The following is a 25,599-nucleotide window of genomic DNA, read 5'->3' as shown; positions in this document are numbered from 1 at the left end:
TAATATTAAACTTGTATTTTTACGAAGCTGTTCTGTTTTTTGTTTTTTTTCTTTTTTGACTCCCAGAGGCAGCATCACAGCGTCAGGTATTCTCCCAGATCAAAGGAGTCATGACTAATTACTTGTTTTATTTACTTTTCCGCAGTTTCCCTATCCTCTGTCACAGTCTTCGGTGCGGTGGCAGACAGAGATGTGTTATTGTCTGATAGCGAGGTGTCGCTTCGTACGATTCTGTCTCTTTTCTCTTTGATCGTGGCAGGAAATCATGTGATGTGTTTGCTGCTAACCTCTTCATCCTCGTCTTCATCCTTCTCTTCATCCTCCTTTTTCCTAAGCAAAGAATGTTGCTACAGAACCAGATTTGATCATACCTGGTTTGGACAACAAAAACATACTGATGTGGTGATTTTGCTGAAAATATCCCAAATATCCAGGATTATACAAATGTGCAAATGAAACTAATCACAAGTGAGGCATATGTTTTCAAAGTCTAAATACTAGGGCTGAATCAAAATCGCATTTCTGTCAAATTATGCATAAAAAAACAGATAACCCTGGAGTTTAGACAGTAGTGGATGAAGTAATTGTGTTACTTAAGTTAAAGTACAGATACAAAGGTTAAAAATTTATTCAAGTAAAAGTAGAAGTATCACATGGGAAAATAATCTACTTAAGTATTTAAGTACCCCTTTAAAAATGTATAACGTAACAGTATTTCAGTCTGATAAAGTGTTAATTTGTTAAAGTGTTAAATGCAGTGATATTGAGTAAAAATGATATGATAAATACAGTACTTCCCTACTTCCGCCACTGAGATCTGCACAAATTAGTTTATCAGTCCATATTTCAGTCTTTTTCTCAACACGTTTAAAATATGAACTTTGAACCGACAATAAGAACAATATAAAGTAGCAGTAGCTCAGTTGGTAGAGTGTTTATCCAGTGACCAATTCCAATTTAAAGACTGAGCAATTAGATATTTTACACTAGTTTTGTACTCTCTGAGCCTTCCTTTGTTAGTAGTTTTGTTTGTACTGTAATTTTTGTTTGTACTGTAATTTTTGTTTGTTTATAAAGTTTGTGGTCAATGTAACCCTCATTTATCTCGAGAGCTACTTATTATTTACCTTTTTTTTTTTAAACATCCTGGGTTGTGTTACTGCCTTTCTCCATAGAAACGGTTCATACCACGGGTGTATGAATGTGTGTATTAATCCTGGACACATCTGCAGCCTGTCCGTCCATGAGAGTGGATCTCTCCTTCACTGTGGTTCTCCTTTAGGTCCCATTGGGTTTTTGGAGTTTTTCCTTGCTGCAAAGGAGGGTCTAAGGACAGAAGATGGGGATGTTCTGGGACAGTTATCAATTTGCTTGTTTTCTGTTGATTCATTTGCTTGTCTGTTTGTTGATTTTCTAACTTTCTACTGGTTAAATCAATTCCCATGTTCAGCCCTAAGAGGCGACTGCTGTTGTGATTTTGGGCTTTACAAAAATAAATTGAATTGAATTGAATGGGTGAGTAGTTCCTTGATGTAAAGCGCTTTGAGTGCCTAGAGGATAGAAAAGTGCTATATAAAAATGTGACCATTTACCATAAATCATAATTAGGTATTTTTCCCAAATCGCACAGCTCTAGCAAATACCCATTTTAACATAACCAAAAGGGAAAAAAAGCAGTTTTGCATAATCCAGTGTGTTTGAACAGTCCATTCTGCTCTAGCATGCCATGGTTACATCACCTTCACCAACGCTCTCTCTCTGTTTAGCCTCTCCTGTTCTGGCTGATCATTCGTTACAGTTCTCTCCCTCTCATCCTCCCGTCATCTGCTCAGTGTTCACCGAACCGAGAAACCATCCAATCAATGCCACGCAGTATGGCTCCGAGCTGTTCTCATCAACGCTCCATGGTATTAACACATGGACAGTCCGAGTTGAGCAGAGAGTAGTCTCCTGACGTCCTGACAGGTCCACACAGAGACCAAAGCACGGGCAAAAGAGTAAAAGACTAACCAGGCAAGACAAGGAGTTTGGTAAGCAGGCCTGTCAAGATAACACATTTTGAAGTTTGATATATCGCGGAAGTTAATATAGGCGATAAACGGTAATGTTGAAACTCATTTATGCCACTGACACAATAAGCCAAGAGCGGATTTATGCCACAAAAATATGTAAATCTACAACATCGTTAAAAAAAAATCATGAGCTGCATTATTAACACAGCAGAATTAAACACTTTAATACTTAGTTTGCATCTGTAATGACTCATAGAAGTTATTAATTCAACGTTTTATGGCGTAAATCTTATATCGTTTCACAGTAGTGCAAAAGAAAAAAGTACACACAATAAATACTGACCTCAAAAAATATTCTTCCATGTTTCATATATTGAATGATAAGTTGATATAGTAATTATCGTGACAGGTCTACTGGTAAGACCGCCAATCCAAATCTTGCTTTGTAGTGAATAGTTATTGTGTTTTTGAGCCACATGTGTATTAGGACTTAGGTGTAGTCGAAGGATTCAGAATAGTTGATAAAAAGACTGAAATATGAACTGAAACTACTAAACTAATTTAACAGTCACATTTTAGAACATGTTTGTACAGATCTTGACCTGGATCTGGTTAGCAGTTTTAGATTAGAATAACACAGGATATTTTGTTGTTCGCAGAGGAAATGGTGTTGCAATTTGCTAATGGAATCCGTTCAAATGCGATTTCGATGTCATTAATCTTGCAGCCGTAGTATTTACTCTTCCAAAACATATAACTCACTTATATATAGTTTCATTTGCACAGGTTTTAGTAATCCTAGATATGAGGGGTGCAATCAGCAAAGTCGTCACACCAAAATTTGGACTAAACTGAAACTAAACTCAGTTAAATCTGGACTAGACCAGGACTAAATCAGGTCTAGAATAGGACCAAACCAAGTCTTCACCAAAACTCAACATAGAAACGCACCATTAGACCTCATTAGACTTAGACTTAGAATCAAATCATATATAGATGCGTGGATTTTGTTTGTAAGGAGGTCTTGGAGTCCTTCGTCATGACAAAAAAACGTGATTTTCCGCCTTCTGGTGCATTTTAGACACATTATTTTATCATTATGTTGATAATAATGCCTTCCAGCACTCTCTAGGTCACCTTACACGTAAAAATATAATAAAAAAATAAAATAAAATCACAAAAAATACAAGGTTGAAAACAATAAAAGATACAGAGGACACAGGATAACACGTGCCAAAAAGTCAGAAGATGGGTCCAGGTAGTTCAAGTGCCATAGGCCAGTTTGAAAAGGTAGGTTTTTTAATGGGTTTTGAAAGAAAAGGAGTCTACAAATGGATTATGGGAGGGAGTTCCAGAGTTGGGGGGCACAGCGACTGAAAGCTCTGGCCCAAATAAGAGGTTGGCAGAAGATAAATGCAGGGAGTGTGAGGGTTGAGGAGGTTGGACAGGTAAAGGGAAGGAAGATTGTGAAAGGCTTTGTGCTTAAGAAGGATTTTACAGTCGATGCCGAATTTGAGATGAAGTCAGTGGAGTTGACAAAGGATGGTGGTGAAGTGGGGTTCTGATGAGCATGCAGTCAGTAAAGTTTTGGTCCAACTGTGGTTTATGGAGGGTTTTTTGGGGTAGACTAAGCAGAAGAGAGTTACGGTAATCTAAGCGAGAGAGCATGGATGAGTATATCTGTGCTGTGTCGAGGGCGGTGAATATTTCGAAGATGAAAATAAGCAGATCTGATGATATCGGAGATGTGGGCAGAGAAGGAGCATGTGCTGTCGAGGATGACCCAGACTCTTGATGAGTGATGGCTACTGATTTTTGAGAGGGTGGCTTTGGTACCAACTTCCGTTTTTTCGCCATTGAGGAAGTTTTGATGTCCAGGAGGCAATCAGTCAGGGAGGAAGTGATGAGTGCAGTGGTGGTGGTTTGTGGAGAGGTAGAGCTGGGTGTTCCTGAAAGATTTGATCAAAAAGGAATAGACAGATAATGAAGAGGAGCGGCCCAAGGACACAACCCTGGGGGACACCGGTAGTGACAGGGGTGAGGGGAGATTTATGATTTTCAATCATAAACTGCAAACTGAGTACGGAAACCAGATTGAACTTGAAATTATTGTGAGATGTGAGTGTGGAGCTGTGCAGCAACTGTTTTTTTTGTTTTTTTTTCCTCCAAGATTTTAGCTAGGAATGAAAGGTTCAAGATTGGACACAAATTGTTGAAGTGTGCTGGGTCAGAACCAGGATTTTTAAGGACTGTTATGAAAGCAGTTTTGAGAAGAGGAGGGAGAACTAGAAAGGAAGGAAGAGTGCATGATAATGGTGATAAAAGATGAGAGGGATGGTAGATTTGGCTTCGACTAAGGAGGTGGGAAGAGGGTCCAATTATGTTTTAGGTTTGAGAATGAGGGAAGAGATTACATTGACGAAGGGTAATTGAAGGAAAACAATTGAAAAAAGTTTACATAAAATGATTGCACAGATCAGAGGAATGCATGTGAACTGGAAGAGAAAGAGTCAGACGGTTTTATAACTCTATTGACAGAAGAGAAGAGGGCGCAGGAGTAGCCATCACTGGAGTTTATATAATGGATGCATAGTACGAGGATTTAGCTGCTGAAATGGCGTCTTTATATTGTAGTAGGTGAGTGAGTTGCATTTTCTCTGGACCGTAAGATCGCTCTTATGGGACAGGCATTGAGTTTCCGTAGAGTAGGGGTACATCATGGAGCAGAGAAGGTTAAAAAAAAAGACTTTCTGGTGTTTCAGGGGAGTTACGGAGTTCAGTATTGTAATGTGCAGTCAGTTCGTCTGTGGTGTTGCTGATTGGGACAGGGAGGTGTTCAATATCAGTAGAGAAAGCAGTTAAATAGGCTTTTTTTTATATCTATATATTCCAAAATTACATTGAACGAGCCACCATGCATCTGGTTTATGGTAAATTGATGTCAAAACAGATAAACTTTTGATCCGAAATAGGTAAGTCAGTGGTGGTAAAGTTCATAGGTACGAAGCCAGAGCAGCACATGAGGGTCATAGGACAAAGATGAGCAAGAAAAGCAGAGAATTCTTCAATAAAATCTGGATTGTGTTTTTGTAGACAGTAAATGTTTGCTAGTATGGTCGGAGTAAACACATTTTTTGAGAGGAAGAGCTAGAAAGAGGGAGAAAGAGTGGAAGAAGGAGAGAGATGAGGTAAATAAAGAGAGAAAGAGGGCATAGGAACAGACAGAAGGGAGAATAATGGGGAGTGATAGAGTGTGAAAGAGAGAAAACATAGGGCGAGAGACAGAACGATGGAGAGATTGACAGTGGAGAGGAGAAAAAGAGAGAGAGAGAGAGAGCGCAGCGAGGCGGGCCCATAGCGATTAGACTGAGCGACTATACCAGACAAACAAACAGGCCTTATCACACAGTGCAGTCCTCTGGGTTTCTCTATGAACAAATGTACATAATGTTTAAGGCAATTTCGCATCAGACACGGGCAAACAAGCGCTTATTATGGGATGGCTCCAGTCTGCTTTGGATTCTAATGGTAAGGCCTGGTTTATTTCAGTACATTTTTGTTACGTTTTGGTGTCAGTTTAGTATTTTTAAGTAGATTGCATGGGTGTGGTTCAAGTTTTCATAAGGATGCATTTAGGATACATGTTTATTGTGGCGGCATGGTGGCTAAAAGTGAGTAGCGCTCACACTTTCTCTCCATGTCTGGGTGTGTTAAGCCAAAATATATGGCTAGGTGGTCCTCAAAAAGCTAGAGAGGAGTGGGTACTTGGGTGCTATATGCTGTGGTTCACTGTTCCTCTCTCACAAAGGATCAATAAAGTAAACCTTGGTTGTTGTCAATAATAAATGTTTGGTCAAGAAGACATAACTTACTGTCTTGACTTACTGTTTGACACCTGCTCTTGACATAAACATCATTGTTTGAGCAGTCACATCCACTGACCCACAGGTTGGAGTTGCGATTCAAGCTGCCAGAGAAGAATACTGTCATTGTGTCCTTGGGCAAGATACTTAACGCACCTCACTCCTAGTGTCTGAATGTGTGTGTGTGAATAGGTGAGTGGTTCTTTGATGTAAAGTGCTTTCGAGTGCCTTGAAGGTGGAAAAGCGCTCTATAAAAACATGACCATTTACCATGTAAATACATTTGTGCTATTCATAGAGTAAACCAGTACCAGTACTAACCTCCTCCTCCCTGTTTATCTGTCTACAGTCGGTGTGTCTAAAGAAGCAGCGGGCTCTCTCTCCTCTCTGCTGGTCCAGCCCATCTCTCCAGTCCTGGCTCAGACCCTGCTCTCTGCACCAATCACAGAGCGCGATGAGGCCTGCATTCCACTGGCCACGCCCCCAAACACAGGTACGCAAAGTAATACTAGACTCACATTGCAGAACAGATCACATTTTTGTACAGATATGAGCTACGGGGTTGGTAGTTTTATGCAGAAGTGTTCATGTATCACCCAGAGTCATGAACACTCAACATACTGTGGTATTGTTCATTCAAGCCTGACTATGCTTCAGTTGTAGGGAGTATTATACCTTTGATGGTTATTGTTATGAAGACATATTTCAAGTGAATTGGTTTATATATCTGCATCTTACAGAGATATAATAACGTATTAGTGGTAGTAGTATTGGTGATACTAGTTCTAGTATTGATAATTAATACTAGCAGTAGGAGTAATATTGTTTGTATTAGTAATTGTATGTCCAGGCATAGTACCTGATAAAATAAAAGTTCAATAAAAAAGTTGTGTTTTAATAGTAGTAGTAGTAAAAGTACTAGTAGTAGTAATAGTTGTAGTAAAAGTAGCATTATTTGTAGTAATAATATTATAGTAAGTAATGTAGTATTTTACTTTTGACTTGAATTCAAAAGTCACCAAAATCCTTGATCCTTGAGAAAGAATAGTGGTAGTAAAAGTAGTAGTAATAGTAGTAGTAGTAAAAGTAGTAGTATTTGTAGTTGTAATAGTATCAATTGGATAGAGCTCTGTATTTTTTGAAATTTTTGACTTGAATTCAAAAGTCACCAAAATCCTTGATCCCAGAGAAAGAACTCCTTTCTTGTGGTACTTTGAAAAGTGCAAACCTCATGCTGTGAGGAGAATAAAATGGTCTTGGCAAACCCATTCTTGTAACTTCAGTGATGTCTGACGATTCTTCACATGGATGATCAAATATTCAGTGACTTTTGCTTGTTTGACAAAGTTTGGATTTTGGAATAACTACAAATACACCAGACAATTCACATTCCTTTCATCTTGGTCCAATAAGATACATAAATATTCATACAGTCTTATAATTAAGGAGCACTGTGTATATTTTCTGAAAGTACTTTTGCTTGTCTTCATGAGGATGGGATTGCTTAACTTAGATTGTTCCACGGTATGGCATTAAATGTATTTGTCTTCAAATAGGCAAGCTTGTGAACTATTCCAGGCAAATCAATAACATCTCCATGAGGACAAGAAGACAGCAGACCCTCTACCAGAAAAAAGTTACGCAGTGCACCTTTAAACAAAATGTAAAATATATATAAAATAAAATAAAACTGCATCCAGGACATTTTATTCTAGAGGAATTTTGTTTGGATTTTAAATATCAACTTTTCAAATATATCATCGCTTTTTTATTTATTTGACCTGATTTAATTTATTCTGTCTATTGTCTATATTCTGTCATTGGGTACCAATTTAAAAATATACTTTAAGAGTAAAAAGTAAGTGTAGTAATAGATATTTTTGCTCAGCAGTTGCAATAAGAATCAATTTCTTGTTTTTTTCTTATGAATTTTGTGTATCAAAGCCGAAGTTTCAACTTGAAAACTTTAGTCAAGATGTTGCCATGAACATGGTAAAAAGATGACAGTATGAATTACAGATAAAAATTCTACTTAAGTACAATATGTTCCACCACTTGTCTGAGGTAAATTTTTCAATGCCGATAAACATGTGGATTTTATTTTATTTTTTAAAAGTTGTAATTATGAGAGAAAAATGTGACCGTGGTGAATAATTTTCCAGTTAAAAATAAGTTCTTACCAAGTTTGTGAGGTTCTGTGTGAGGTCTGTGTGAGGTTCTGTGCGAGATTCTGTGTGAGGTCTTTGTGAGGTTCTGTGTGAGGTCTGTGCAGGTTCTGTGTGAGGTCTGTGCGAGGTTCTGTGTGAGGGTCTGTGTGAGGGTCTGTGTGAGGTCTGTGCGAGATCTGTGTGAAGTTCTGTGCGAGGTCTCTGAGGTTCTGTGCGAGGTCTATGTGAGGTTCTGTGTGAGGTCTTTGTGAGGTCCTGTGTGAGGTTCTGTGTGAGGTTCCGTGTGAGGTCTGTGTGAGGTCTGTGCGAGATCTGTGTGAAGTTCTGTGCGAGGTCTCTGAGGTTCTGTGTGAGGTTCTGTGTGAGGTCTGTGTGAGGTTCTGTGTGAGGTCTTTGTGAGGTTCCGTGTGAGGTCTGTGTGAGGTCTGTGCGAGGTCTGTGCGAGGTCCTGTGCGATGTCTGTGTGAGGTTCTTTGCGAGGTTCTGTGTGATGTTCTGTGTGAGGTCTCTGAGGTTCTGTGTGAGGTCTGTGTGAGATCTGTGTGAGATCTGTGTGAGATCTGTGTGAGGTCTGTGCGAGGTCTGTGCGAGGTTCTGTGCGAGGTTCTGTGTGAGGTCTGTGTGAGGTCTGTGTGAGGTCTGTGTGAGGTCTGTGTGAGGTCTGTGTGAGGTCTGTGTGAGGTCTGTGTGATTGTGTGATTGTGTGGTACAGAGCACACGCCTGACTCATCCGTGTGTCTCCTCCCCTGCACTTTTCTATGTTCGATGCTCTACTGTCTCCAACCGTCTTTCACATTCTCCTCTCTCACTGCTCTTAAACAACAAGCAAAACAAATACAAAAATATATACAAAGAAGTATTTGCCCTGGAGGAGTGCGTCTACCTGCTTGTTTCCATGGAAATGTTGTTCCTTTGGCTGTAATATTCCACACTATAGCATAAAGTATCTCTATGGCGAATGTTCTGAAGTATTGTTTTAACTTTCTCTATCTATGGAATCATGCAGGTGGTGTGCTACTTCCAGAAAGTTACACACTGTACTTTTGGCCATGTTTTAGTGAAATTAGTCTATACCAGGGGCGTCAAACTCATTTTTACCGAGGGCCACATCAGCAAAATGTTCGCCATCAAGGACCAGATGCAACTGTGCAGCAGTGTAAATGTCACTAAATGTAACCAAATGTCATGTAAAATAAATGTAACTACTGTTTAACTTTCTGTATTTATTGCTTATTCAAGTTGCAGATATTACATGTCTGTGTAACTGCGTATCCCCTGATTAACTCACATTTTTAAAAGTGTGTATCGGGACTCAGACTGAGCCTTAATAGAGCTAGTTTCACTGATGCATGTTTTTTGGTTGTGGCTTTTGTGAACATATTCTGCTGTGATTATGGCCTTTTAATTATAGAACAATTTGTTGTTTTTCTTGAAGGCTCACTTTTGCACACTTAGCTCTGTGTTTGGTGTCAAAATGCCGACATAGATTGTACTCTTTCAAAACCGACCCGCCTCATAACACAAAAAACATACAGGTTTCCTCTTCCTGAACATTTTGGGATCGTTATTTGCAAATATTTCTTAGTTCCACTTGTTGGGAAAATCGAATTAGTTTATGGTCAATGCACACATTAAAGCAGCATAGACTTATTTTAAAATGACAGTCATGCCTTTTAATTTACCTTTTCGCGGGCCACATAAAATGATGTGGTGGGCCGCATTTGGCCCCCGGGCCGTGAGTTTGACACATGTGGTCTATACTGTCATATGCACTTTATTAACTGTGAAGTTTCGGTAGTCTGTGGAGTTACAAATAGGAGATAAACAATGCCTAAGCTCTCCCATTCATGTTCAAAAGATGGATTGTCTTTCCCAACAAAAATAGCCTCTTTAACGCCGCTCTCAAACAATTTCTTTTCTCTGGCTAAGATCTGAACCTCACTATCTTCAAACGAGTGGTTAGTGGCTTTGAAATGGAGATGTGCGGCATATTGGGGTCCCGTTGTCCAGTTGACAGAATAAAATTTTTCTTTTACTATGGATCATATCTGGATGACTGAGGGATTACACAGACATAGTTCAGACAAAAATGACCTTAATATCATTGAGAATTCCAAAAATCGATTGGTCAGGATCATCCCAAATAGATGTCCTAGTTGTGCCGCGAAGTGGACAAGGTGTAACCAATATATAGTGGGGAAAAAATGAATTTACACACTCAAATTTGCGCCTACTTTTGAGTTCAATTTTGAGATCAGATTGCTGTTATATGTAGTCGCCCTCACATAATTGTGTACTGTACAGCACCATTACTTACTCGTGTTTAATTACTTGAACTGTATCCCGCCCTGTGACCTGGTGCTGCTTGGGTCCCTAGAGTGTGGTATTCTCATTAACCCACAGTGAAAGAGGTGAGCGCAGTCTGACCCCAGCCCACACTTTAAATACAGAAGAGCGAGAAAAAAAATAAAAAATACATGTGAACAGTTTAAAGGCAGTGATTTTTACAAGTCTGAAAAACATGAAAGACAGAACTAGTTCATTTGAAACTAGTTTGCATTGAGGTAACATCATTCCTCACTTACCTGATGCATTCTTTGTATTTTAATTACTCACAGCCATGACATGTCAGACTCAGGCCCGTGAGCCAAATTCGGCACGCGATATAATTATATTTGGCCCGCGAGATCAAATATGTATTAGAGTACATGCACTTCTAATACTACGAATCCCAGGATGCTTTGCAAATGTGTTGGAGCCGGACCCCACCACTTCTGTTGACACTCATTAGCATCTGCTACCTGTCGCCTCACTCAAATTTAATCCACCTCTTCTAAAAAAACATGCAGATCTTATTGACATTTTTCAATAAATATTTAGTTTGGCCCACGACGTAGTCACAGTTTTTAATTTTGGGCCTCTGTGAATTTGAGTTTGACAGCCCTGATTTGGAGGCTCTGCTATGGTTAAGCTAACAACAACTAGCATGCTAACAGTGCACGTCTTGGTTCTCAGACATTAAAATGCTTTATAATTGCATGCAGGCAGCACACAGTGGTCTCATTTTGACCTTAAGAGCTGCTTTTACAATATATCTGTACTGCGGCAAGAATAATTTTGCTCAGTGGGGTACAGCCACTTTATGGTAGAGTTGCAAATGTCTGTGTCTGCGTGTTTTGTTTTGTTTGTTTTTATACTTTTTACTATACATAAGCCAATAAAATACTGTTACAATTGTGGTTTTAAGATGTATTTTATTTTTTATTCAATTCAATCAATAATTTGTCAAACTGTTTCTATAGCTTATCCATTTCTGAGTAAATACATTTTCCGACCCATTTGTAGTCTCTGTGACATTAGCTCCGTTAGCAGCAACCTCTGTACCATATCTGCTCTGCCCCTGTGGTCTGGACTACACCATTACACACCCACCATTGACACTGACACAGACTCGGCACTAATACCTGCTTTCGAGGTTCAAATCCCTGCTTAACCCTGCCCTCCATGCACTCCCTGTACTCCCGCTCACTGCCTGTCATCTCTGCAGTTTTTCCCAACCATTTTCCAACCCCACTGTCCCATGTCTGATCTGGTTTACTCAGCCATAAGTCCAGCTCTGCTCAGTGACTGGAACAGTGCGCTCGGCTGCGGCTGGCGTTGGCGTAGCGTGGTCTTCCAGGGTTTATCAGATGGGATGCGGCGATGTGGTTCTGTGGCGCGATCAATGGAGTCCAAACGCTAGTGTTCGCTCAAAACATCGATCTGAGTATGTGATTGTGCAAGGGGTTTTGCAGAGAAGCATGTACAGGGTTAGAGGGGTCTATGTTGCGAGGTGGGACTTTATACAGTATTAATTGTTAGCACATAACATATTTAGATCACCATGTTAACTTTTATTGTTTTGAAAATGCTTTATTAGAAGAAAACCTATTCAAACATTTAATTTGTTTTACTTTGTTTTGTTTTTGGAGTCCTGCCTCTCCTTGCTCCCTACACTAATTCACTCCCTCTTCAGAGTGCTAACACAACACAATCTACACACATTGCATCAGGTTTGTGAAGTTGAAGTGTGTTGTTTTGTATCCTGCGCTTGTATATTTATGAAAAATTGCTATGTGGGAGTATCAGTGACGTAAGCTTGTAGGCCTTGGACACACTTGTACTGCTAACCATAAGGAGGGTTCACATAGTGCCCAGGACAGAATGCTAAATCACTCGAACATGCATGGATGACATATAAAACCATTTCAAGTACGTTTTTCATGAAGGAACAACATTATAACATAGTAAAAAGCTGTGTGTAATACCTTCTCTTAAAGTGCTCTATGGTATTTTGTTATTGATAGATGGTCAACAGGTAAGATTAAGCTCAGAGATTCATCACCGACTTCAGGGATCGGTCTCCTGCTGGTGCCCAGAGTCAGGACTAAACATGGGGAATCAGCATTTCAGTTTTATGCAGCTAAAACCTGGACCAGTCTTCTTGAAAATGTGACACAGGCCTCTACTTTGACAATGTTTAAATCCAGACTTAAAACATTTCTGTTTAGCTGTGCATATGACTGAAAGGTTTTTATTCTGCACTTTTCTGTTTTAATATCAGTTTTATGATGATTATCTGTGATTATTTATGGTTTGATTTGTGCGATTTTAATGTTTTTCTTATTCCGTAAAGCACTTGGAATTACTTTGTGTACGAATTGTGCTATACAAAGAAACTTGCCTTGGCTTACCTGCAGGTATCACACCATCAGCACATCAAAAGTAGGAGTAAACCTTTAACTAAATCTGGGTTACGTCAGGACTAACCCAGAACTAGAATGGGACAGGACTCAAACAAGACCCAAACTAGAACCAGTTAGTCTCCACTTGTTGGCTAAGGATGAAAATGTCCAGTCCCCTCCCCAAAAAATAGTCTATTTTCACGTTCTTCACTTCTTTATGTACATTTTATTGGTACTAAGATGGCTCATCATAATGACTTGCAACATTATTACTACCTTACCCCTGTTTACTTTGTATTCAGTTCTTAATACATCTATAGAAAACCAAATCTACCATTGCTGGATAAAAGCCTAAAGCGCCACAGTGACCAAAATAGAAACTGTGTCCTTATATATTGAAATAAATTATGTACGATTACCCACTGCGCATCACGTCGTTGACCCCCACAAGCAGGCTTTGGAAACTTCAAACTTTTTGTTCTTGCACAAAAAAAAGCAATCAGCGTGTTCAGTATAGGAAATGACTCTTAAATAAATCATTACTCACCCACTCACAATGGGAAAGATGCTAATTCTATTGTGCAACCACTCCAGTTCAATGCACTTTCTCTCTCTACTACACCCTCTCCCCAACACCCACACACACATATATATACTCAGCATCAGAGCCTCGCGTTAGGGCCTTGCATCTCCGCAGAGGGCCCCCGAGCAATTAACCAATGGTCAGCCAATACCGCCAGCCTTAATTGAATGGGAATTAAAAGAGAGAAAGGTGCGGAGAGGGAATTGGAAGAGATGAGAGCCGGCGGACAGATGGAAAGTCGTGATAGCGCGGTCCCGGGAGTGAAGTGGCAAGCTCGGGATCGATCGGGAGAAGATTACAGCCTCTGCTTTTTGTCTTTGCCGCAGATATCCCCCTGTTTAAGAGCTCATTCACTGTAACGGGAGCGCTCGGATCGTAACGCCCGGACGAACAGAATTGGTTACACGTGTGCTTGTCTGCTCGGGTTGGTTTAGACGGGGGTAAACATGGAGGAGTTTGACGTGACGGGACGAAGGGTAAATCTAGAGTGACCTGAGGTGCGTAGACATAGGTAGATTCTGACTAAGATAGAAGATGGATGGAGTTTTGTGGCCTTTTGTTTTATTATTAACCAGGAGTGAATGTCTTTTATCTGAGTACTAATCACTACAGAACTGTAAATACATGTAGTTAGTTCGTAGATATGCAGCTCAGTCAGGTTGGTTTTAGGAGGGTCATTCTAGAGCAGGGGTCTCAAACTCGTGGCCCGGGGGCCAATTGCGGCCTGCGAGACGATATTTTGTGGCCCGCAGGACAATATGAATGTTAGTGTGGCATTACCAACACATGTCACTCGTGCCGTGTACTCCCGTCACAAAAGATTCAACAAATAACGATGTATATCCATAAAATCCACAAGAATTGGCATTTTTCCTCATGTATAGACTTTAGACTTTAGACTTAGACTTTACTTTATTGTCCCCGAGCGGAGATTCTTTTCCACATACATAGAGCTTGTTTGACATATACACAGATAAACACCAAACATCACAGTCACATAAACACCGTCTTGAAGGCAGAGGGATTAGGTGGTCCTGGAGGGGGTGAGTGGAGTCCTTAATTATGGAGAGTGCGAAGCATCCAATAGCCCGATTATTTAGATCTGTGAGATTGGGTGTGGGGAGTTCTATGATTTTAGCAGCTATGTGTGTTACTTTGTATGTTGAAAACAGTGATAACTTCACCCAGACTCTGCCTTCTGTGGCCCCCGGATACTTTGAGTTTGAGACCCCTGTTCTAGAGGATAAGGTTTAACTCAACTCATTTTTGTCAGGAGTGAGGAAAATAAAAGTTAAAAGGTTGAGTGTCATCCAAAATGTAGAGGCAGTAAACAAAATGATAAGGTTAAGGTATACTTTATTGTCCCAGCAGGCAAACTTACGAGGTGTAGTACTGCATTTATCACCCCGACTCCACAGACGTGAGACGTGCCAAATAATCGTTTATGAGGAAAGGCCACACCTCCATGAATGGCCTAAAAATTGGTCAGTCGGGCTTAACTGGAGGATTGAACCTTTCTACCCATTTACTCTTACTACTTACTTTTGGGTTGATGTTGACCCACTCAAACACGGGGAGAAACTTGCTAACTCCACGCGGCAAGTCCTGGGCGGCCTTAGATCCAGACTCTTCTTAATGTGTCGTGTATTATAATAAACGTTTCAGAGGTAGTCATCAGAAGGAAGTTTTGAATCCTATAGATGAGTCTCAATTGTGAAAGACGGTCTGGAGACTGGAGGATTTATACTGTATCGAGAGTAACATTTGCAAACATCTTCTAGGCTTTTGACAGGATATTACAACCTGTGGTCAACATTTCTGGTTCTGTTTGTGAAGACAAGTTAAACATGTGGACACTCTTTTATTCAATGTTTTTTTTTTCTTTATGTTTACTACTTTGTACATTTTGGATATCTACAGAAGACACCAAATATATGAGGCTGTCGTAAAGACTGGGGGGACCAAAGATTCAGACTCGGGTACAAGTTAGAACAAAGTTTATTTGCAGATACAGGAATGTGAATGAAGGTAGACAGAGCAGATAGTTGAGAGCGGTGTCATATGAAGTAGTCTTGGAGCAGGTCGTGGGTCGCAGGGTCAGGGGCCGGGGTGTTTGTACCAGTCAAGGTGAGCTGGAGCTGAGGCTGAGGTGTTCGTACCGGTCGTAGAGAGCTGGGTCAGAGACGGAGGTGCAGAGTGGTTCCAGGGAGCGGGATCACGGTGGATACACAAACAAATAAACCAAGTGTCGAGCCCTCAGTCCTTTTATCCTCACAGGTGCAGCTTGATTGCTTGATCAGAAGCAGGTGGGCGGAGGTGGTGCCAGAGTCTCCGCCCAGCTCCAGGCTCAGACATAGGAGGGAGAGAGAAGACAGCACAGAACACACAAAAAACCCAAATCCTGACAGAGGAAAGGTATATGGGATTATGTAGCAAAGAGAAAAGTTAAATAGCTCAACTCAATATTTTTTATATTTTATTTTAAATCCATGGAGTATGCACCCTTTGTTGACATCGCTGCAAACCTGTGGACTTTTCTCAGTGAGCTTCATGAGCTTTTCCTGAAATGGTTTTCACTTCACAGCTGTGTCTTGTCAGGGTCAAGAAACTAAGAGTGCAAAAAGGTAATCAAAGCAAAGGGTGGCTATTTTTTAATGAATATATACAAATCTGAAACTATTTTTTCAGGTGTTTTTTTTTTGGGTGGGTTTGTTTTGTTTTTTCTTTATACTCCATATGTGTCCGTTCATACTTTTGATGCCGAAAAGTGTGAAAAATGAAAAAGTATCTCCAAACTTGACTGGTCGTGTACCGTAATGCAAAATCATTTAACTGAATAATACATGAATTTGACAAACACCTAAAATTACATCAGAGAATTTGCCAAAAACATGTCCAAATTTACATTTTTCACTCAGTATAATCCTTCACATTTCCCACTCTTTTTTTGTCATTTTTTTTGCCATTTCAAAACCACTGCAGTGAAAATTCCACAAGGAACCTACCAAATCGAAACACAGATAGTCATCTTTTATTTTTATTTCTCCGTCTCTCGTCTTTAGCTCCGAACAAATGGTAAAAGTGAAACAAATTTCCGTGGCAATTAGAATGTGGAGCGCAGAGGGAGCAGCTGAGCAGAACCGCACCAAATGGCTCTATAGAAAAGACCAGGCTGCCCTAATAACACTACTATTGATTGCACTGCACGCCTTATAACGTTCACTTACACCTTTTCTTCTGCCTAACCATGGAGAGAGGGAGTGGGAGGGCGGAGAGGAGGAGAAGAAGGGGGGGAGGAGGAGAGGAAAGAAGAGAGACAGGATGAGATAAGTGAGAGAGTCTTATAAAGCGCCTTAAAACGTTCACGTACAGCTTTTTGTTATGCCTAAATAAAGGGATAAAGGGACAGAGGGAGAAGGGAGGGTGAAAGAGAGAGAGGGTGCGGAAGAAAGTAAAGAGGGGGAGAGAGGAGGAGGGAGTAGAGAGGAGAGCAGAGCGGACAGAAGAGAGAGAGAGTGTTCATTTACACCTTTTGTTCTGCCTAACCGCAGAGAGAGGAAGATGGAGAGGAGGAGAGGAAAGAAGAGAGAGGAAGAAAGAAGGTAGAAGGTGAGGTGAGTAAGAAAGAGAAATAATAAGGAAGAGAAAGGCAGAAAGGGTAAAAAGGCAGGAGAAAGAGGTGTGGAGGGGGGATGGAGAAAGAGAAATGTTAAGGGAGAGAAAGAGAGAGGGTGAGAAAAGGGGAAAGGGGGATGGAGGGAGAAGAGAGACAGGGTGAGGTAATTATAGTGCACCTCATTGCATTTACTTACACCTTTTCTTTTGCCTAATCATGGAAAAAGGGATAAAAGGAGAGGGCGAAGAGGAGAGGAAAGAAGAGAGAGGGTGAGATGTGAGAGAGCCTAATAATGCGCCTCATTGCGTTCACTTACACCTTTTCTTCTGCCTAACCATGGAGAGAGGAGGAAGGGAGGATGAAAGAAAGAGAGTATGGAAGAAAGTGAAGAGGGGGAGAGAGTAGAGGATGAGAGGAAAGAAGAGAGAGAGCCTTGAAATGTGCCTTATAATGTTCACGCCACTTACACCGTTTCTTTGCCTAATCCTAAAGAGAGGGAGGGATGATGGGAAAGAAGAAAGAATAGAGAGAGAGGAGGAGAGAGGAAGAAAGGAGCGGATGAGAGGAAAAAAGAGAGAGGAAGAGACAAAATGGAAGGTGAGGTGAATGAGAGAGTGATATTAAGGTATTAATGGAGAGAAAAAGAGAGAGGGTAAGAAAAGAGATAAGGAAGGGGGATAGAGAGAGAGAGTATGGAAGAAAGCAAAGAGGGAGAGCGAAAGAGAGAGTAGAGGTTGACGTTCACTCACTTACACAGAGGGAAGGAGGGAGAGGAGAAGAAAGAAGAGAGAGAGGATGAAAGAGTGGAAGGTGAGGTGAGTGAGAAAGAGAAATAATAAGGAAGAGAAAGATAGAAAGGGTAAAAAAGGCGTGAGAAAGGTGTGGAGGTTTGATGGAGAGATGGGGAGAGAGAGAGAAGGGAAGGGGGAGGGGGGAAAGAGGGTATGGAAGAAAGTAAAGAGGGGGAGAGAGAGAGAGAATAGAGCTTTATAGTCTTTAACACTTTTTCTTCTGCTTTACTATGGAGAGAAGGGAGGGGTGAAAGGAAAGAAGAGAGGATGAGAGAGAGGAGAGACATTGGAAGGTGACGTGAGTGAGAAAGAGAAATATTAAGGGAGAAAACGAGAGGATTGGGCAAGAAAGGGGTGACGAATCATTGATGGAGAAAGAGAAGGGTACGGAAGAAGTAAAGAGGCGGAGAGAGAAAGAGTAGAGCCATATAGCATTTTTTTTTACACTTTTTCTTCTGCAAAACCATGGAAAGAGGGAGACGCAAGTTGGGTTAAGTGCTTTGCCCAAGGACACTACTACAGCAGTCATCTGCGGGTCAGTGGCTCAACCAGTGATGTTTCTGTTGACAGCGGGATTCGAACCGCCAACCTTCCGATCAGTGGACAAACTCTCTACCAACTGACACCTCCTTTGCTCAAACTTCTTTCTTCCATCTCTTCCTCAACTCTTAACACCAGCCTGTTCAAACTTAACTGGGCCTCACCTCTTTTACCTGAATCACCCCTTCCATGTCGCCCATTCATCACAGAAGGATTACCCCCAACACGTCTGCCCCTCTCTGCCCCCCCTCCTCCTCTGTCTGACACTCCAAACCCCAACACGCCCGTATCCTTTTAGCCAAAGTCGTCCCAGCCTCTGTCAGGAGTGATAAATGCCTCCTGTTTGGCCTGTGAGAATCCGCCGTGTATTTTTCAATGCGTTAAACAGTGGCAGAAGTATAGAAGTGGATGGTGGGACAGGAGCACGGGGACGTGTCCTGGGAAGGTTGTCAGCTGTTGGCATGCCACCTCCTCACACTGTCCCCGTCAGAACCTCAGCCACAGTCGTCCCGGGAGCCCTTGAGCCGGGCACCGGTTTGGCAGCGCGTGTTTGCCATAATGCTGTTTTATTTGAAGGACGTTTTTGTATAATGCACTACCAATTTTTTAAAGGTATAAACTAGTGTTGTTATAATACTGAAATTTCAAACTCGATTTCGATATTGAGGAATGGACTTAATACTCAATACTGATTACGATACCACAACAATAAAAACAACAAAAACACTTTCTTTTAGACAATAGAATGTGATTTTCAACATTAAATCTGTGTACTTTCTTGTATATTCCCATGTATACTAGTCTATGTGGTCTTATACTCTAAAGATATTCAGGGAAGGTTCATTTCTGTCCTATGAATGTGATTTAAAAAAAAAATTTTTTGTTCTAATGGTAACTATTCTGATAATAGTTTTAGTATTGATTAGTGTCTGATTTTCAATACTTTCTGGAGGAGTTAAATCTATATTTCAGAACGTTCTTCATGGTGATAGATACATTTTATGCCATACTGTGGAAGATTATAGTCAAATGAACAATATTTCCATCAACATAAACAGGAGGAGGTCCTCTTCCAGGCCAAATAAGAGTCAGGTTTGTGGAAATGCAAGCCTGCTCAGAGTAAGGACGCAGGTTTTTATACATTTTGTAGAATAGGTATACACACACACATGCATTATTTAATATTTTGTCTGTCTGACTACAGTGTAACCTGGCTCATACTAGATAGACCACCAACAATGATGTTTTTTATGTTGAGAGCACCAACCTTTGAATCATTAGACAAACACTGTACCAACTGAGGTACTGTCACCTCGAATAATAAACCGCAACATTTTAAACAACATTTTTCTTTCTTTGTCTTCTTAATTTTTCAGACCCCAAGATGATCACGTTGACTGTTGGAAACCAGTGGGCCTACAAGAAAATCTACAGCGTCATTGGTTATCTGAAAGGAAAGAAGAATCCAGGTAAACATATAAAACCAAATTTGTGTTATTACTGTTCACACCTTAACCAACATTTGACATTTATATATTTTGGATAAATATAAGATCACTAAAAACATGTACAGTGTTGCCTACAAGTGACAAAAGCTGCGTGTTGACAATATGAAATGATTTGAAGATTTGTGTTTCTTGCACCATTATGATTTTTTTTTTTTTTTTTTTCAAATTTGTGTGGTCTATCCTTTAAAAATATATTATCCTTCCAATTCCATTAACTCCAAACTATAAACCAGATGTTATGTCCAGACAGTTACTCTCTCTACTTTCACAGTAGTTTACCCAAATACTCAGACCACTATGTTTTACCTCTACTTGAGTAATATCATTTTGAAATAACCTTTACTTGCATATACTTTTGTCCACTCTCCCCACCTCTCATAGTGATCGTCTTCTCCTATCGCTTTCCTCGGCTCGTTCAGTACTAGCGTGGCTGGATGTCTTTAGCTGTGCAGGAAGCAGTTGTCCTTGATTAGTAATGCACAGTTAAATCTGCAAACCAGACTTTAATCACACTTCTGGCCCGCTGACTGCACTTAGCGCCTCACTGGTGCTACTGGTGCCCCTCCCGTCTCTGATCAAGTACAGGTTCACTCTGGAAGAACTGCATTACACGACTGGTGATGTTAGACGTTCAGCCACAACTGCTTACCCATTATAATGTCATGAAGAGGGGTGGGAAGTAACTATTTCAAATATCTGCATTATTGAAAATTTGTAGATTTTATTGCCAATTGTACTTTTTTACTTAATTTATGGGGGAAAAAAAAACAGTACCGTATAAAACATAACAGGATTTGACAAGAGATAGAAACATGCACAGGAGACAAAGAAACAGACAAGAAAATTATAAACCTGGTACAAAGCAAAGCGAAAGAAACAAAATAAAACAATTATCAGAGCTTGGGTGGGTTGAGGGGGCGGGGCAGGGGCTTACAGTGAGCTAATGTTAAGTTAAAACTAGTTTTGACATTTAGTTTCAGGGTTGAGTCTCCATTCTATTTTTTTTTTCCTTCCTTCCCCTTGTCCTTCCTTTCCTTTCTTCCTTCTTTTTCCTTTCTCCCCTTCTATTTTCTTCTTTTCTTTCCTTCTTCCTCTCCCTTTTTCGTTTTTTTTTTTTTTTTTTTGTACTGCTTACTACATTTTTAAAACCACAAATGCAAAAAAAATTAAGCTTGTTGAGGCTAGCAATATGGGGTGAATTTGGAGCCGAGTTCCATATTTGGAATTCCGACCGCGAGTATCATAGCAACCAAAGAGCCAATCTGGAGCCAGGCTGTTGGAGGTAACGCCCCTTCTCAACCGCACCGTTGATTTAGCAGGGAGTGAGCGGTTAGCAATGCTTACAATCAAACCTGTTGCAAACGCTTGCGGGAGTGACATCAGAGAAAGAAGGCACCTCATTTGTCTGTTATTAATGTTCATATCTTGATTTACCGACAAAATTGCAAAATAAAACCACCAGGGTTATGTAGAGCAGTGGTCCCCAATCACCGGGCCGGGGACCAAAAACGCATTTGCTACCGGGCCGCACAAAAACAATAAATAATTTATCGCCGACTGCATCTTCTCCGACGTAACTTTCACCCGTCCCTCATGATGCACTAATAAGCTTGTTTGTAGATGTATAATGAAAATCCTTATAGAAAATCGCCACAGAAATCTATTTGATGTAGTGGCAAGTATATTATCTGCTCTTGTCTCCGTGATGACGTATCACGTTTAACACATCAGACACATCAAAAGTAGAGCCACAAGCGAGTGAAAATGAGCCAAAACAAAAGTGTTTGGAGAGTTTTTTAATGAAGGGGAAAAGGACAACTGAGGAGCCAGAAGAGGAGACTATGACCTCCAAGAAAAATAATGCTAAATTTAACAGACAACACCAGGAGTCCTACTTAAAATATGGGTTTGTCACTACAGGTGAGTGTCACGCGCCGAATCTGCTCTGTGTAATATGCGGGAAAAGCAAATGAGGCAATGAAACCTTCAAAACTCCTTTGGCACATGGAGAATAAGCACCTGGGATTAAAAGATAATATTTAGAGTTTATTTTTTTAAAGAAACAAACGTGAGCAAGAAGGAAAGAAGAAACAAGTGCAGGGCTCCCACTGATGCAGCGTGTGTTTGCAATATTTATGTGCCACGTGTAGAAGGCCGGTCCGTGAAAATAAAACCTACATTATTCCGGTCTGTGGTGCAAAAAAGGTTGGGGACCCCTGATGTAGAGTGGGTTAATAAGAACATTTTAAGACCAAAATGACAAGGCTGGCAGCAGTAGTTACAAAAAGAGGGGCAACAGTTTTTCAATAGAAAGTGAACTGGAGACAGTCGATGTACTGCAGCCTTTTCCCAGCACCAAATTATTATTGCTAATTTGAGCACCACCCAGAGCAATGAAATCTCAACACATTTCTATACACTATCAGTCAAAAGTTTGGCCACACCCTCTCATTATTATTATTTTTTTCCAAACTGAAGACACTGGATATATGATGCAAGATGTATGGACATATGTAATAAAGAAAAAAAGTTAAACAACTCAACTAACTAGAGTATGAAACAGTGCCCTCTGCCTGTCAGATCCTCTCAGTCTTTAAAGCAGTTTAAGACTAGACTGAAAATCCACCTGGTATCTTGGTGTCATATTATTCTTTTTCTATGTATCATGTTATCTGTATATGTGTTTTTGTTGACTTTTATGTGAAGCCCTGAAGTTGCTTTAAATGTACTATATAAATAAACTTAAATTCAATATTTCTTTTCATATTTTATATTCAAATTCTCAAAGTAGTCACCCTTGCTTTGTCAAACTGTTGAGCTTTTTGCCGTCTCCTGAAATGGTTTTCACTTCACATACGTGTCTTGTCAAGGTTAAGAAATGCCAAAAGTTATTATAATCTAAAACAAATTTTGGGTTAAGTTTTTGTTTGCTACTTTACATACGTGTCCATTCATAGTTTTGATGCCTTCTCTGTAAATAATTATGAACGTAAAGAAGAACATTTTGCGAAAAGTGTGTCCAAACTTTTGACTGGTGGTGTATATCAAACTAACCAGACCAAAACCCTTTAAGCTATACAGTAATATCAAAGACCTAATCGTATATTCTGCACACTATTACCTCTTTCAATCTCACATAAAATATAACTGGAAACAGTGCCAGGACTTCCCTTCAAATCACGCAGAATCCAGTGTTTTTGGTGTTGCTAAATGAGGCCTGCGCAGACATATGAGCGCGTGTTAACATGCTGTTAAAGTGTCTCCTGTGCTGCAGATTTGTGGCCTGTATTATGTGCTTTATGGCCCATTATGGAGCCTAATATCACACAGTAAATCAGAGGGTGATTCTGCACCGCCACAGGCCAGGACAGGTACAGTGTAAAAGTGTGCTACAGTGGATGTGGAGGAGGAGGAAGAGCGGGGAGAGAAGGTGGTCTGCTTAGAGAGGACGTCTGTGCCAGATATAGAGCGATGGATTGAGAATTGAAGCATATGTGAAAAAAACAACTTTGTAGCTATTGATACCTGAGCTGTGTCTTTTGTAAATAAATAGAAAAAATCTATAAAATCGAGAATGTGTTTGTCATTTTAGTAGAACACAGCCCTGAGGCGAACCAGTGCTGATGATGGAGATGAAGATGAAGATGTGATGTCGTGGATCTTTACAGTTTGTGGCCTTGTTGGTGAGAAAAGCCAGAATCCAATGCACAACCAAGAACATTTAGTTTATTAACCAGTGTCTGTGGGATTATGATACTGAATGCAGAACTGGAGTCCTGAAAAAGAAGCCGTAAGAATCTGTTTTTTTCCCAGATGGGTGAACGAGTCCAGATATGGCATCAGCAGTGGAGTGATTTTTGCGATAGGCATACTGATGGATGTCCACAGCCACGTTTATGGACCTCTTTATGTCTGCCATTACCAGCCTTTCTAGTAGTCTCTTGAGGGGACAGTGGTTTAACTTCACGAGACGCAGGAATTTAAGGTGTTGTTGTTCCTGAGGTGACAAGAACAGAGGCTTTTTTGGGCTCGGGTATCACTTTATAAGAGGTTCTGCTGCCAAACTATGTCCTCCTTGATTTGTTGCTGCTATGGAGATTATTAGGAGCTCAAGAAAAAATGTGTTGGTTTGTCAATATTAAGGTTCAAACTCTATCCAGTGCGCGCTGCAGTTATTCTTGAGCATAACAGTAGTTTCATTAGTGGGATGCATGTCGATTGTAATGTGATAGCGCTTTGAAGGAGGAGCGACTTAGCACGGAGAGAAAAGGGAGGGGGATACAGAGCGTCAAAAATGAAAGTGAAGCTTACTAACTCTCCCTTTGTCCCTTGGTTGAGTGCGCTCTGGCCCTATAGAATTGAACACTATCTGCAAATGGATGTGCATTAGTCCTGGACACATCTGCAGCCTGTGCGTTCATGGGAGTTGTGGTTTTCCTAAAGTTTTCTCTTTTTCCCACTAGGTTTTTGGAGTTTTTCCTTGTCGAGGAGGGTCTAAGGACAGGGGATGTTGAGGGACCATTTGCTTGTTTTTAGTTGATTAATTTGCTTGTCTGTTTCTGTTTCACTGTTGATTTTCTAACTTTCCGTTGGTTAAATCCATTCCCATGTTCAGCCCTAAGAGGCGACTGCTGTTGTGTTTTTGGGCTTCACAAAAATAAATCGAATTGAATTAAACATGTTAATGCAATGTTTTTGGCAAATATAGAATTTTCAAAACAAAAGGCAACATGGTGATTGCCATACCCCATAGAAGTACAGTACCCTCTCTTTAAGCAAGCGTAAAACATAACATACTCATTTACAGGAAGAAAAATTGGGCAGCGCACTTTTAGACAGATTGTTTCTTAAACCATGCAATGCTGAATAAGTTGTTATACGGGAATAAAGTTAAAACACCCGCCTAACCTCTGTTTACTTAATGAAATATTAGCTATACCTCCTGACCGCACTGGTTAGCTTCAAGCCAAAGTTTCTCAAACAAACTTCACTCCCCGCCTCAAGACGAGCTTTGTGCATATTCAACCATCCGTAACTGCCTGCCTTGGTTCAAAAATTAAAATTAGCCTGCAAGTAGCGATTCTGTGCGTATACTGGGGTGAATATACACATACATGGACCTCTCATCTAAGTGGTCTATTGACTTGGAGAAAACCTATTGCGATTCATTTAATTATAAACAATGAGGAGTTAACAGAAGCGAGGAGAGTTAAAAAACAGAATTTGACGTATTCCTTCTATACGCTGTTTTAATTAAAGTCAAATAATAATGTGCTTATAAATTCTATGCCACGGAATAACAAAGCTCTTCAAAGTTGTACCCATCCTGAATGCATCTGGTGCTGATGTAGATGAATATTGCATTATCTTTGTGGGTTTAATTAGAAAAAATAATTACATTTTTTTCCAAATAGTTTTGAAGCTTTACAAATCCATGCTATATATAATTAGTAATTTATGAATGCTGTCGATATTAACGTCTAAGTGTCTTATTTTATTTTTGAAAAAGGAGCTTTATTACGCTGGTTTCTGGTTTATTTTATAATGTTTCCTCATCACAAACAGATCTGGAGTTGTGTTTTGTTACCTTCACACATGCTTAACGCACAAACCCTGCATATTTAGGCTGAGTTCCTCTTTAAAACTGAAAAGACTCTGTTCCACCTTGTGATGTCATCATGTGGTAATACAGGAAGTGCTCCACAGTGTTTTTCATCTCCATACACTTTTACAAACAATATGTGGGTGATTTCAGTCCTGAAATTGCAAACTGAGTGTAAAAAGTAGCTGTTAA

The 25,599-nt window shown here is 40.2% G+C and overlaps 1 protein-coding gene across 1 annotated transcript in view; it reads left to right on the top strand.

Annotated features, from left to right (window-relative positions):
* LOC117369890 (inactive N-acetylated-alpha-linked acidic dipeptidase-like protein 2) overlaps nt 1-25,599 on the top strand; it is a 403,810-nt gene that overhangs the window by 275,991 nt on the left and 102,220 nt on the right. Inside the window, exons 9-10 of the mRNA XM_055221431.1 lie at nt 6,225-6,368; nt 19,674-19,766. Coding sequence (XP_055077406.1) covers nt 6,225-6,368; nt 19,674-19,766 — 237 coding nt within the window. The remainder of the gene's footprint in view (nt 1-6,224; nt 6,369-19,673; nt 19,767-25,599) is intronic.

This window comes from Periophthalmus magnuspinnatus, chromosome 4 (genome assembly GCF_009829125.3).
Source record: "Periophthalmus magnuspinnatus isolate fPerMag1 chromosome 4, fPerMag1.2.pri, whole genome shotgun sequence".
Classification (NCBI taxonomy): Eukaryota; Metazoa; Chordata; class Actinopteri; order Gobiiformes; family Gobiidae; genus Periophthalmus; species Periophthalmus magnuspinnatus.
The sequence above is the reverse complement of the archived record's forward strand: the minus strand, read 5'-3'. Positions and strand labels throughout refer to the sequence as shown.